Source organism: Oncorhynchus gorbuscha, linkage group LG07, assembly GCF_021184085.1.
Source record: "Oncorhynchus gorbuscha isolate QuinsamMale2020 ecotype Even-year linkage group LG07, OgorEven_v1.0, whole genome shotgun sequence".
Classification (NCBI taxonomy): Eukaryota; Metazoa; Chordata; class Actinopteri; order Salmoniformes; family Salmonidae; genus Oncorhynchus; species Oncorhynchus gorbuscha.
The window spans coordinates 33,261,186-33,276,402 of record NC_060179.1 but is presented as its reverse complement, the minus strand read 5'-3'; the positions used below and the strand labels follow the sequence as shown (position 1 = coordinate 33,276,402).

Genomic DNA, 15,217 nt, shown 5'->3' with positions numbered 1-15,217 from the left:
ATTAAATCATGTTTGGTTTTACAATCCAACTTTGTATTTGAAGTTCACGTAGGACGATTTTACATCACAAGTGTGTTTCACACAAAGGACTACCTCTCTTTTTCGCCTTTCCTCTTGTGTCCGGTGTAGAAGAGATGCTTTTTCCTCCTGAAAGCCAAAGTATATTAACATAGCTTGACACCAGTGGAGGCTACTAATAATGGGCGGAACGGAACATATGGAATGGCATCAAATACCTGGACACTAATGTGTTTGATACGATTCCACTGATCCCGCTCCAGTCTTTACCACAAACCCATTCTCCCCAATTAAGGTGCCACCAACCTCCTGTGCTTGACACGACTAGTAGAAAAATTAAGTGAAGAAGCTAGCTAGCTATAGAAATTGCACAGTAGCCATTTCTATACAGAAGGTAAGGTACATCTCATAGTGGTCTTACCTTTTTACTCACTCCCCCAAGAGACACCTTGGGTCTTGTTTTGAAATCTCCCTCAAAGCTGAAGCTCATGGTTAGATTTTTCGAACCATCAATGAAAGATCATTGACTTGGTTCAATTCAGGACTTTACAAAGTGGGTATTACAGCAATCTGAAAAAGTAAAACATGCCATTAATTTGCTGGCTGGCGGTCTGACAATTTGACGCCATCCAGAACTAGCTAGCTAAATTATCAACGTGTAGTTAGACACGTGCAATTGTTAGCTACACTTCCCACGTCGACAATATTAGTTGAAGAGACGTGAAAAAAATATACTTTTCACTGGTTGTGGAACTGCCTAGCTACTGTAGCTACAATTCCCCAACATAGCTAACTTAGCTAGATAGGTTAGCTAACGTTAATGACTCAGCAGCTTGTGTCTACATTGCTGTTGCCGCTGTCTGCCACTGCTTCAGAAATTCAATCACACCAGACATACAGACCCAAGTTACTTTATTTGTGCATACATGTACATGACTCTTTTGACATTATAGCTAGCCAGTTAGCAAACGTTAGCTGGCTAACTTTACGGGGGAAGGTCGCCTTCCTAGCTACTAACGTTAGCTATCTAGCTAATCATGTCTATCCTCTTTAGACATCTTTGTTATAACACAATACATAGTTTGGACAAAAAAAATGCAGAAACTGTATGTTGATTACCTTTGATTTATGAAATGACCAACAAATTAAAAAGTACATAAGACTTTTGTGCGATACTAAATTAAACAAACATGTATTGTTTTCTCCTTCTCCCCTTCTTTCCAGAAACACAACATAAACGAATACATCCGCCTCTTCAGAATAATGAAATCCGATTGGACGCTCGTTTCAATGCTCAAATGCTATTAGCTGAATGCAATGTCAACAAAACTCCGTTTGGCATTCTTGGTCCTCTCATTGGATCCTCTTCAGCTGGTGCAATTGAGCCTTGGTCCCGGGAGCAACAGGAAGCAGAGTGGATTTGGTACGAATTCAAATCAACATGCAGCAGTGGTTCTTAACCAGGGGTACTAGGACCCCTGTGGGTACTTCGACAATCCACAGGGTGTACTTGAGAAGATTTATCATAGTCACAATTCTGCTCCCCCCCCCAAAAATGAGTTTTTTTCTTCATCTAACATCTGGAAATGTACATAAGGCCACCTGAAAATGTACATGACTTTGACAGTGTGACAAAACTCATATGTTCATATTTATATAATTGACAATATCTTACATTTCTTTCACTTACAAGGTAGTAGCTGTTCCAAAATACAGCCCTCTTCTGTACAAAAATAATTCTGTCATATCCTGTGAAGTTTTCCATGGAAAACTTGGTTTTCCAAGTTTTCTCTTTCTTTCTCTCTCTCGGAGGACCTGAGCCCTAGGACCGTGCCCCAGGACTACCTGACATGATGGCTCCTTGCTGTCCCCAGTCCACCTGACTGTGCTGCTGCTCCAGTTTCAACTGTTCTGCCTTATTATTATTTGACCATGCTGGTCATTTATGAACATTTGAACATCTTGGTCATGTTCTGTTATAATCTCTACCCGGCACAGCCAGAAGAGGACTGGCCACCCCACATAGCCCGGTTCCTCTCTAGGTTTCTTCCTAGGTTTTGGCCTTTCTAGGGAGTTTTTCCTAGCCACTGTGCTTTTACACCTGCATTGTTTGCTGTTTGGGGTTTTAGGCTGGGTTTCTGTACAGCACTTTGAGATATCAGCTGATGTACGAAGGGCTATATAAATAAATTTGATTTGATTTATGAGATGCATGAGGTAAAATGCACAAGAGGCGGTCCCCCGAGCCGAGCAAAATTCAGTTGGTACAGTAATTGAAAAGGGTTGGGAACCACTGACATACAGTATGCTAATATTATTTATACTGCAGTAGACATTAGAGTATACAATAGGCCTAGTTCAACTTCAGCTATCTCTAAAGAAGAGAGAAAATATATATAGGTCTGTGATATGCAATATGAATACAATGTTAGATGCATTAATAGTGTACATTTATGAATGGAAAGAAGACAAGATGTCAAGATATCCAAACCTTAAACATATTGTTTTATTATACAGGTTTATCGAAATTACTTGTGCATATGACCCTGGCTGTCCTATTTAGGAGTGGACTTGAAACTGCTGCTGTTCATTTGCAACGTGCATGCCCCGCCCACCTGACTCTGAATGTTTCACCCATCTATAGTATTTCCTGTGTTGGAGGGGTCCAAAATCTACTTGGCACTTAAATCTCGCTGGATTGATTGTTTATATTTTACTCCTGCGACTCATTCTTCCTCTTGCTTGTGCCTGACGTTTTTTCGTTAACGTTTTGACCACGGAAACGTTTTAATGACCTGTCCAAAAACTCTGGTAATGGTTGAAATGGACTCGTCTATAAGAATACTTAGTCGGGGCACTTACATCACAAGAAAGCTAAGAAAGAAATAAGTTTATTTTAATGAGTTTTCATTTTTTTGGTGGAATTGAAAAAGTTTAATTTAATACAGTTGAAATGTTTACAAATTAGATGCACTGAAATGTAAACAACTACCGAAAATGACACCTGGATTATCCTGCTATTGACACACTTGTTGAATTATGCAACATCATTTGACAACAAAATTAATGAGGCAGTCTCGACAGCGCAGGTGTAGGTAGGCGTCATATTAGCTCTCAAACTCTAGGCGGCATTCTGCCATTTTCAGCCATTAGCTTTGCCCGCTACTACCTCACGAAAACTACAATCCCAATGCTGTTTTTAAAGTTTAACAGTGTTAATAATCATGTCATCAAATCAAATGTTATTGGTCACATGCACATGGTTAGCAGATGTTAATGCGAGTGTAGCGAAATGCTTATGCTTCTAGTTTCTGACAGTGCAGTAATATCGAACAAGTAATCTAACAATTTCCCAACAACTACCTAATACACACATCTGAAGGGGTGAATGAGAATATGTACATATAAATATATGGATGAGCGATGGCTGAGCGGCATAGGCAAGGTGCAACAGATGGTATAAAAACAGTATATACATGTGATATGAGTAATGTAAGATATGTAAACATTAAAGTGACATTACTTAAAGTGACTAGTGATCCATTTTTTAAAGTGGCCAGTCACTAACTCCGCAGCCTCTCTGAGTTAGTGATTGCTGTTTAGTAGTCTGATGGCCTTGAGTCTCTCGGTCCCAGCTTTGATGCACCTGTACTGACCTCGCCTTCTGGATGGTAGCGGTGTGAACAGGCAGTGGCTCGGGAGGTTGTTGTCCTTGATTATCTTTTTGGCCTTCCTGTGACATCAGGTACTGTAGGTGTCATGGAGAGCAGGTAGTTTGCCCCCCGGTGATGCGTTGTGCAGACCACAACACCCTCTGGAGAGCCTGTGATACAGCCCGACAGGATGCTCTCGATTGTGCATCTGTAAAAGTTTGTCAGGGTTTTGGGTGATGAGCCAAATTTCTTTCGCCTCCTGAGGTTGAAGAGGCACTGTTGAACCTTCTTCACCACACTGTCTGTGTGGGTGGACCATTTCAGTTTGTCTGTGATGTGTACGCCGAGGAACTTAATTTTCCACCTTCACCACTGCTGTCCCTTCGATGTGGATGGGGGAGTGCCGGGGGGCGAGTGCCGGGGGGGGGGGGGGGTGCTCCTTCTGCTGTTTCCTGAAGTCCATGATCTTCTCCTTTGTTTTGTTGACATTGAGTGAGAGGTTGTTTTCCTGACACCACACTCCGATTGCCCTCACCTCCTCCCTGTAGGCTGTCTCGTTGTTGTTGGTAATGGCCACACAGTCATGGGTGAACAGGGAGTACAGGAGGGGGGTTGAGCACGCACCCTTGTGGAGCCCCAGTGTTGAGGATCAGCGAAGTGGAGATGTTGTTTCCTACCTTCACCACCTGGGGCAGGCCCAACAGAAAGTTCAGGACCCAATTGCACAGGGCAGTGTGCAGTGTGATGGTGATTGCATCGTCTGTGGACCTGTTGGGGCGGTATACAAACTGAAGTGGGTCTAGGGTGGCCGGTAAGGTGGAGGTGATATGATCCTTGACTAGTCTCTCAAAGCACTTCATGATGATAGAAGTGAGTACTACGGAGCGGTAGTAATTTAGTTCAGTTATCTTTGCCTTCTTGGGTACAGGAACAATGGTGGCCATCTTGAAGTATGTGGGGACAGCAGACTGGGATAGGGAGTGATTGAATATATCTGCAAACATACCATTTGATTGATCTTCTGTGATATGTCTTTGGAAGCTTATGGCCCTTTATCTTTCATCAGCAAGAAAGAATCCTTCCAATAAAAAAGATTCACTTACTGTAGTAGTTTTGCATAGATCCATACAGCTATGGGTGCCTCCATCCAACTAGACTACACTTCTGCTACACTTCCCAAGGAATTTGTAAGTCGCTCTGGATAAGAGCGTCTGCTAAATGACTTAAATGTAAATGTAAATATATGGAAACACTAAGCCTATCAATTGAACCTTTTGTTTTTTGACAATAATTTCTTGCTGATATGAAAGATACGACGGTCCTTATGCTTCCAAAACCATACCTCAAGCAACGCAGGTTAATGTTCAGATTGAGGGTTGGGGCTCTAAACAAAACTCCCCCATACAGGTTGTGCTTTCATCCAATGACTCTTATGTGTAATGGAACTGAGAGTCATGATCAAGGGTTAGCCTCATATATACTACAGTCATTGTCCTAAATAGAGCATGCTTTTTGTGGTTACAGCCCTGTTCCACCTGTTTATGTTAATTTCTTCATAATGCACATACCCCATTGTATTTGTGCAAATAATTGCCTTTCTTTTAACACAAAATATAAACACAATATATACGAGTGTATTCTAAGAAAGAAGGTGACGTTTTACATTAAATTGAATCCCTAACCTCCATTCATTATTTGTCTGTGCTATAATTCAGTCAATATCAGAAGGAATTTTACAATTCTAAAAGTTCGGATCCATTCTCCAACTGTTGCAGTTATTATAATTGTTTTTTAAACCTTTTAACAATTTTGATGACCAATACTATTGTTCCCTCAATCTCCCATTTCTGTTCAGAATGATTGATTGATGTAATCCTTTTTTTCTCTGTGAAAAGAGATATAAAGAGCTAATCCAGTAACTCTCCTGAGATACTTAAGCCACTTTCCACCCTCCATTAAGTCAAAGAAGGTCAATCATTTGTGCCATTTTATGTGCAATTAGAAGTCATACAGTATATCATTGTCAAGATATTTTCATTATTTTATTGTTACAGTGATCTGCAGAAATTTCAGACATCAAGTTTTCAGTTTACCTGCTCACCCCCACAATCATTTCTGTCTTAAACACTTCCATGAAAACGTATCAACACATTCACACTGCACAGCTGAACAATTTCTTAACGTGGACAAATCACCATTAGTAAGTTAGCTGTTTAGAGTTGCCACAGTAATGGACATAGGATAAAGGCACCCATTATGGCCTCACATTTTTGTGTGTTATACATGTTAACTTGTTTTTGTCTCAGGACCAAGTCAAGACATCAAAATCGGGACTAGGGGTACACATTTCAAGATACCATAAACCTCTGGCGTGTCAAAGATTAATTCAGTGTTGAAAAATGGAAGGACTGCATGGTGTTGTAGCTACATCCAATCTAATCAATTTAAGCACACAGGTTTGAAGTGTCTTTTTATAAAATAAATCATCATAATGTACTGTCTATGGGATGTCACGTCACTACATTTCCCCTGAATACGAAATAGAAAGGCTTGACAGAATATAAGGAGAAACGGGTTTTTGGGTGATGGATTGCTCCTCAAGGAAATTCATTGCAGTTTGCTAATGGATAAAAAGACGCTTTAGGGGGTGCAAATGTTAGTATATTTTTTTCTTAAAAACACTTGATGTAAAAGTCTAAACAGTGGTAGTGTTAATCATACTCAACTGCGTCATCATCAATGTATTGCTTTTGAGCAGAAGGCATTGAACCAATTCATTGTGCTGAACACAAGTGGACTTTATTCTTTATTATATTTAAATAGCGCCCTGTTTTGTCATATCCATTAGTTGTGATTTTCTTTGCTTGTGTTTAAAAATCCATGAAGGCAATATATTAATTAAATAACAAATCACAGCGAGATTTCTTATTAGCATGCAGGTTGACCAGCTGCTGCTTCTGCAAAACCAAATAAACAAATAGCACTCCTTCAGAAAAAAAGAAAACGTCGGCCTAATAACTTAAAATAGCCAGATTCGAAGATCTGTAAAGTAATTATATTAAATAATAAACATGGTTGCTTAACACTTTGACAGGTGCACAATGAATCAATTCCATTGTCAATTGGAAACAAACTTTCGAAGATTCCCTCGACAACATTTCTGATCGTCAATCACGGTGTCTCGTGTCATGGCGGAATGAATGGCCTATCTCGCGTCATCTCGTTTGGTTGAAATTTTACAACACGAAAGCAGACTGATTTGACCGTCACTCCATGTAATTGAAAATGTTCATGAAATAAAATAGTTTCACCGTAAACACGTTGGATTACAGAAAGTTAAACCTATAACTTTTTAAGGGTATAATTCCAGCAGACATAGGTTGATGACGGAAGTGGATGGTGGTGTTGATGATTGGCCTAGGCTACTTGTTGTTTATGACGATGTGATTGGCCTAAACAACAATAATACCAATATGGGTAATAATATTAATAATAATTTATTTTTAACAATGTTGCACTATTAACAATAATGGATATTTATCTTAGGAACCTCCAGGCTCTGATCAGGCCCTACACCCAAACAAGGGCACTGCGTTCATCCACCTCTGGCCTGCTCGCCTCCCTACCACTGAGGAAGTACAGCTCCCGCTCAGCCCAGTCAAAACTGTTCGCTGCTCTGGCCCCCCAATGGTGGAACAAACTCCCTCATGACGCCAGGACAGCGGAGTCAATCACCACCTTCCGGAGACACCTGAAACCCCACCTCTTTAAGGAATACCTAGGATAAGTAATCCCTCTCACCCCCCCCCCTTTAAGATTTAGATGAACTATTGTAAAGTGACTGTTCCACTGGATGTCATAAGGTGAATGCACCAATTTGTAAGTCGCTCTCGATAAGAGCGTCTGCTAAATGACTTAAATGTAAACGTAAGTCCTTCTGTAGGTCAGTTGGTAGAGCATGGCGCTTGTAACGCCAGGGTAGTGGGTTCGATTCCCGGGACCACCCATACGTAGAATGTATGCACACATGACTGTAAGTCGCTTTGGATAAAAGCGTCTGCTAAATGGCATATATTATTATTATATATTAAATGAGGAAGAAAATTATCAACAATTTTGAATAAAACTTTTAAAGTTTTGAATAATTTTAATTCATTGGATGTTTACTCAAAATAAATTATTAGGCCATTGCAATTGGTCACTTTTTTTAATGAGATCCTTAAAAACGACTGCTATTTTCCTCCAAAATAAAACAAGATCTGCATTATAATAGGCCTATAGCACAAGTTACATCCTATTGAGTGGTTCATGTCACCATGCTGAAGGACATTGAGATAAATGATCAATAGTTCTCTGCAGCCAAACAAAATTGATGGCACGTCTCCAACAAATTAGCCAGCAATACTGAATTTCAAGAAGGACGTTTAGACATATTGCGTCTGTTGCAGAGAAATTAGATCTCTACTCAGGTCCAGCAGTCTACAAAAAGCATATGCACAGGTCTTCCAGAATGTAATCTTCCCACTAATGATATTCAGTAATGGAGTCTATCGTCCAATGTCTTATATGGAAAGAAATAGGCCTGCTCTGCTTCCTCAACAAATGACATTGAGAAAATGATTATGTGCCACAAATGTGCTTAAAAACAGTCCTATACATTTCAAGCCAGTGGTCATTTGTGCCAATTTAATTGAATGTGTTTATTGCAATAGAAGAGACAGTGCAGGTCCCCTTTAAATTGCATTTTCACAATGAACACATTTACCGAGGGTAATTAATATATAAACTATCTCGATTTGTCACTTTGATTTGTATTTTAGTTAATTGTGAAAGTAATTACGGCGCAAATGAACACCTTTCAGGAAAGACTGGGGTTTTAGGGTCCTCTTCCATCTCAGGGTGCCATATTCATTTTACCTCCTGTTGATGTGATGAAAAAGGGGAATAAATCTCCGTGATTGGTGCAGGGCAATAGTAAATGGCTTCATATTTCACTGGTGCTTTAATAGAAATATTCATGTGGCCCCTTAATGAAATTAAAACGGGGGTTGGGACAAAGCACAGATCTAACCGTGTGGCACTGTTAAGATATTAAGAAAATAATGAAAGCGAGATGTTTTAGTGATTCAGAAGGCACAGATGCTGTTCATAAATTCCAAAACTACCGAAATTGGACTGTCAAAACGTTTTCTTAATGGATCTCAAAGCTCATCATAAAAAAATACAAATTAATCCATGTTCGAAATGCCGAAAGGAGACAATTATCTGAGGCCTGAGCGAGATAAAAGTCATATCAAGATAACCCCAATGCCATTATTTGATTAACTTTTAGGTTCAGGTTTAAGCCTTCTAATTTTGTGGTGCATACGTGGATTCACTTTACATGATGCCACACATCAATCTAAGACTCAGCTATTATTCCGTAATCGGTCATGATATTATCAAGGTTTCCAATTAAATGGTGATCCTTTACTTGGAACTACCCAGTGACTTGTTGATTTCCCCAGAGCAAATAAACGTCTGCGCCGTTCCCAAGAGAGTGGTTAGCTGATGAATTGACAAAAACTAATCAGCTTTATTGGGAGACAAGTTAAGGGCAACAGGGTGTCAATAATTCTCATCTTGACCTCTTCTTCCATTAACTTTAAGTGGCTTATTAGACCAAAAGGCAACCACCCCAGAGCTATAGGCCTACACGGAGCATATAGCTCAAATAACTAACTAATCTATGCTTCATATTTTGTGCGCTCAATTGTATCCGGCTACTACGGATTTTTTCACACATTTTTGTCTCAATTGATGACAACTAGTGCACTTTCATAATTGAGTTTCCATAATTGCCATACATTAGAGCCTAAAATCTCAAAAATGTGTCGTGGTTTTGCATGTTTTCTTGGAAAACGAAGTCTACAGCATGAGGCGGGGTGTATATTTAGCAGCTGCAAGCCGAGCCATAAAGGAATAGATCCAGGGGGCAGCTAGGTCAGTTCAGAATCTTCAAATATATATGGTCTTACCCTAATTAGAAATATTTTATAATTTAATACACTTTGAAAAGTAAAATAGAATTAAAGGAGCTAAAAAATGAAAATGTGTTGCATTGAGTTCATCCCAGAACACACACAAAAAAACTCCAGTCATCATATAACCTTTATTTTTTCAGGGTTCCGGGAGGCTATGCGCTCCATGATATCAAGACAGTTAGGCCTACATTTCACATTTATATTGTGGGACAGAGCAAAAAAAATGTAGGACTTTTCGATCTCTCGGGTTTGGGTAGTGGCATAAGGCAGGCTCTTAGCTAGATTTCCCAGCTGGGCTCGTAAGATCTCCGGGTCATGCATAGACATAGTTTTTCATTTGTGACGTTAAACTTTCGGGGGGAGGAATATGTATTGCATGGCGCGATGAAGACATACGTTTTCAGACATAACAAAATGCTACTATTATGCTACTGTATAGGCCTCATCCAAAATATTTTGGGGAATATGTATGTCATTACCAAAATGATGAAAACGTAGGCTAGATAAACAATGAAAATCCAAAATATTGAATAGGCCTACATGGTTGTGGGGCAAAATGTAGGCCTAATGAAATGCATGCGACAATGTCGAACATTGGAATTGCCCTCGATGCCCACCCATTGTCATACATTGCAGAAATAAATAAGTATATATTGTAGTCTACAATAACGAGCCCTGTCACTACGGTGAATGGCAAACGATTCTCTTCAACAAGATGTACACACAAAAAAAAGCATTTTAATAGTTTCCTATGGTTGCAATCACCAGGCGTTGAAGTATTCACAGTGGAATTAAATTAAAGTTACATACTGTAACTCGAAATAATGTCAATACAAGCTCTCAAACATTTTTCTTAAATGTATCCGTTTTATGCAACATTTCGATCATTTTCCTTGTATAATGAAAATATATATATTTTAAACTTATTTAAAAACAACAACCAAAGTGGGGCGGTTCATGTATTGGAGAGGTATGCAATGTGCCGAAAGAAACGCACCGTGAACATGTCTTGAATTGACCAATGGGACAACTCCATGCCAAATGGGTGGAACCAATCCCCTACCGAATAGGAATGAAGTGTCATGTGGAGTTTCACCGTTCACACTTTAACCGAGATCAAAACTTTGAGAGGTGGAACAACAACGACACTTCAACATCGTTTTGATAGGCAACTAACTGTTCAACGTCTGCAAACGACGGGGACACTGGTTCAAATGGAGAAATCTACAAATTTCCGCATCGATGCGCTTCTCGCTGTTGACCCGCCGAAGGTGCAGACATCTCCGCTTGCGCTTGTGACTTCTTTATCCTCCTCTTCCATTTCATCGTCCGGAAGTGTACAAGCCTCAGAATTGAATGCCGACTCTTTAAGGACTGAGACTCCGTCTCCACCGAGGATTTCCTCCTGTGGTTTGATTCCTAAACCGGGCTTCTTGAACAGTCCCCACAGTATTGTTGGATTACATCCACAGAGTAGCGCAGGGATCCCTCCCCAGGCTCTCTACGGCCATCCCATGTATACCTACTCCCTCGGGCAGCACCCTGCCCTGTCCTATTCATATCCTCATGGGTCCCATCACCACCATCCCAGTGACTCCCTCAAACTGTCTGCCGGGACCTTTCAGCTCGACCACTGGCTGCGAGTCTCCACAGCGGGAATGATGCTACCCAAAATGCCCGATTTTAACTGTGAGTATTGTGAGTATACCTGTTTATTTTTAAATCGTTTTTGTCGTCTATGCTTTTACATTATTTTTGGACTTCTAATAAAGAATTGTTTTTGCTTTACACGTGGCGAGTAAATTCATGCATTTTACATTATTGATCCATTGATGCCTTTTACATTATGGCCCCGTGACTTGAAAAAATGTTCCCAGCCAAAAAGGCTGTTTGAGTGAGAGGAGAGAGGGTGATAGGTTTTCAGAGAGGAACTAAAATGGACAGATAATGGACAGTGGGAAAGTGACAGAAGAGTGTGAAACCCACAGCCGACACACTGTTTGCTCACCAGATACTGGCTTTTTGTTCCTGTTCGTTTTAACAGACTTGTTCAAAATGAGGTGGCAAATAGCTTAGGTCTCATTGAGTACTTATTCTATGGCAATGTTAGATGTTGGCTCTAACAATATTTTGGCAATTTTGAACCGGAACTCGGTACTGTTTCTTGAGGAGGCAGTGTGCATAAATGCAGACATTTTTTTTTTTATCCCAAAGGCTATGTGGTCTCTATATATGTTCAATTTAAATCGGTTTCAGTTCAAGCTTTTCGCCATTTAATATTCAGCAACAAATTCCCCATTTTAACCTAAAAGTATTACCGTTTGTTTTTCAATTAGCTTATTACAAAATTGTATCTTGCAAGCCAATATCATAGGTTTAAATGAAATTGCTATCTCAATTAGGACCCGTATGCCTATTATTCCTCCGTTTTGCAGGCATATAAGGATTATTAATATAGCCTAGGTCTGCTATATACTGCCTATCGAATAATGCATCCAAATGCGTGAATATTCCTAATGTAAAAACATGCACGCCCGTTGTCATGCTTTTTAATAAGACCTTATTACTAGAAATGGACTTATATTTTGTTTTCTAGCTCAGGCCCAATCAAACTTGCTTGGAAAGTGCAGAAGACCAAGGACTGCATTCACAAGTCAGCAGCTCCTGGAGCTGGAGCATCAATTCAAACTAAATAAGTATCTGTCACGACCAAAGCGCTTTGAAGTGGCTACATCCTTGATGCTGACGGAAACGCAGGTATATAAGAGCTACATTTCCAACAAATACATGTTTGTTTGAGAGACATTGTAAAACATACCACTATTAGGCTATTCAATCAGTTTTACACTGTTATTTAGTTGTGTGTTATATAGTCAAGTCAGGTGGTGCTGGAGGTGCCCATTACGCACGGCGCTTACGCGTATTAAAAAACGGCCAATTAATAATTGAATAACATTTTTTTTTTCAAAACATTGCCTCATAAATATTTGTTATTTTCATTTTCAGGTGAAAATTTGGTTCCAGAACAGGCGGATGAAGTGGAAACGGAGCAAGAAGGCCAAAGAGCAAGCCGCGCAGGAGGCAGAGAATAAGAAAAACAACAAAAACGGCCAGGAGAAATCTGACGGACAGGAAAAAACGGATTATCAAAAGACTGGTTCTGCAAAAAGTAACAGAATAAGAGACTTCAGGGACAGTGACGATGATGACGGTGGCAACTTCCTGTACAACTCCTCGGATTGCTCTTCAGACGACGAGAGAAACCACACCAGTGATATAAGTCCACAACCTTGAGACAGGGACCTGAGACAGGGACAAGGAAACTTGGGACAAGGAAACGTGCATTTTTGAAAAACTATACACTCCTTAAACTACAGATGCATGTAGGCCTACAGTAATAAAAACATTAAAACCTACCCGGAAATTCAGAAATAAAATGAGAATAATTTGGAAAACACTAAAGGATCCATGCCTGACTGAGATTCAGTGTGTGCAGAATGGCTCTAGCAAGCAAGGTCAGATTGACGTTTTAGAAGGTAGTATTGAGGTACATTATTTGTAACATTGCATGGTTTTATGTGATAATGTCATGTTTTCACTCAGTTGTTTTAGGACCCTAATGTCCACTACAATCATATGGGTTCTCCACTATAGGGGTTATTATCATAATATTTTGATATGGCGACCAATTGTAAATTCAGACAAGCCACATTTTGCATTTTTTTTTGTTTTAATATAGTAATAATAATAATATATGCCATTTAGCGGACGCTTTTATCCAAAGCGACTTACAGTCATGTGTGCATACATTCTATGTATGGGTGGTCCCGGGGATCGAACCCACTACCCTGGCGTTACAAGCGCCATGCTCTACCAACTGAGCTACAGAAGGACAATATTTTGATATGGCGACCAATTGTAAATTCAGACAAGCCACATTTTGCATTTTTTTTTGTTTTATGTTTTTGAACATTGTGTGGTTTTACACTTATGTCATTGCGTCATATAGGCCTACCATTTACGTGCAGAAAAATGTTATGCGTTTATTTTTGTACACTGTGTTTATAAAATGTCTACATGTCTGCATGCTAAATTATTGTTTACCGTCTCCCATGGTACAGACGACATTAAATAAATGTGTTTTTCAATGCTGACGAATGTGAATCTATTAAACACACTTTTCCAACTATGATCCCATTTTGGTCTTAGTTTAGAGGTCATTATTTTATATTGAACTAGGCAAGTCAGTTAAGAACACATTCTTATTTTCAATGACTGCCTAGGAACATCGGGTAGTTAACTGCCTTGTTCAGGGATAGTACAACAGATTTTTACCTTGTCAGCTCCGGGATTCGATATCACAACATTTCGGTTCCTAGTCCAACGGTCTAACCACTAGGCTACCCTGCCGCCCCATCATTTCCCGTCGGGTCTCAGTATAACTTTGATTGATAAAGACTTGATTTTGTTTGATCAACACATAGTCGGGAAGTCTGTAATTTTGCACAGGATGCAATAATGTTGATGACTAAATGCATATTGTGGTGCATAACGTACATTGTGCGAACTAGCAGGTTATTTTAATTAGTCACGACGTCATGTCTATATTTAGCAGATCGAATGGCAATCGGATGAGTTCAAGCCTTTGGAAATAATGCTTGTGTTGTGTATCTGCCTATACTGATTAACGCGCGGTTTCAAAGGTTTATGAATACGATCCCCCTGTTGGTTTGTTTGCTCTCCCAGCACGTTTGCACAGATCCAATAGTGCTATTGCGATTCCCATGACCCGACCTGTCAGACCAAGGAGGAAGACAGGATCTTCAAAAGTGTATAATAGCCTACTAACATGTGTAGATTACATGAACCACATACTATAATGCAGGTCTTTCTGGATTAGACTATGTTATATGCAACTCAACAACATGTATGCTTTTATGAGTCAAATGTATAAAAGGCAACAACATTAAAGGCTACTGAGCTCACTATGGGAAGAAAGTAGAGCTCTTAGTAATTGCAATGGCATTTGTGGCTATGTAATTCAGACCAGGTTAGTTGTCATGCTATATATACTAATTAGGCCTACATAGCACCTAAGAAGTTCTATGTCAGAGCAATTACATGCCTGTAAATATCGCCACAATGCTCCAGGCATGAAGAGCATTTCCTTTGCAATATATTCCACTTCTATTAGCCATAATGCCTTTTCTAATATCGCTCTATATCCAATCTTTTTGTTCAGGAAACACAGGCGTGTTGCGTTGCAGCTATACATTTATAAAGTGTGATGTGTTTAACAGTGTACCATGCTTCTCATTCATGTTCGACCAAATGCATTATGCATTTTTCTTTTTAACTGAGAAAATAAGTGTTCCAAAATTTGTTCCAGAAGTTTGGAGTTCCTGCTGTGTTAGTATTGGTTATTGATTGAGGAGTAATTCCTCACAGCTGAGTTTGCTCAGCGAGCTCCTTTATCAGCTCATCAACACCTCCCAGCCAGGTATTGGACGGGAAAACCCGTTG

General features: G+C 39.7%; 2 protein-coding genes across 3 annotated transcripts in view; one reads left to right on the top strand and one right to left on the bottom strand.

Moving 5' to 3' along the window:
• ube3c (ubiquitin protein ligase E3C) overlaps nt 1-1,287 on the bottom strand; it is a 44,403-nt gene extending 43,116 nt beyond the window's left edge. For both annotated transcript variants that reach the window (XM_046356238.1, XM_046356240.1), the window contains exons 1-3: nt 1,138-1,287; nt 440-588; nt 94-147 (exon numbers count right to left, since the gene is read on the bottom strand). In XM_046356238.1, the coding sequence (XP_046212194.1) occupies nt 94-147; nt 440-508 (123 nt within the window). In that variant the 5' untranslated portion in view covers nt 509-588; nt 1,138-1,287. The remainder of the gene's footprint in view (nt 1-93; nt 148-439; nt 589-1,137) is intronic.
• A 9,497-nt stretch (nt 1,288-10,784) lies between these two features.
• Nucleotides 10,785-13,880, top strand: mnx1 (motor neuron and pancreas homeobox 1). The gene is made up of 3 exons (XM_046355105.1): nt 10,785-11,392; nt 12,291-12,451; nt 12,701-13,880. The coding sequence occupies exons 1-3, from the start codon at nt 10,909-10,911 to the stop codon at nt 12,986-12,988; spliced, it is 933 nt and encodes a 310-aa protein (XP_046211061.1). The 5' UTR covers nt 10,785-10,908; the 3' UTR covers nt 12,989-13,880.
• The last annotated feature ends 1,337 nt before the right edge of the window (nt 13,881-15,217 follow it).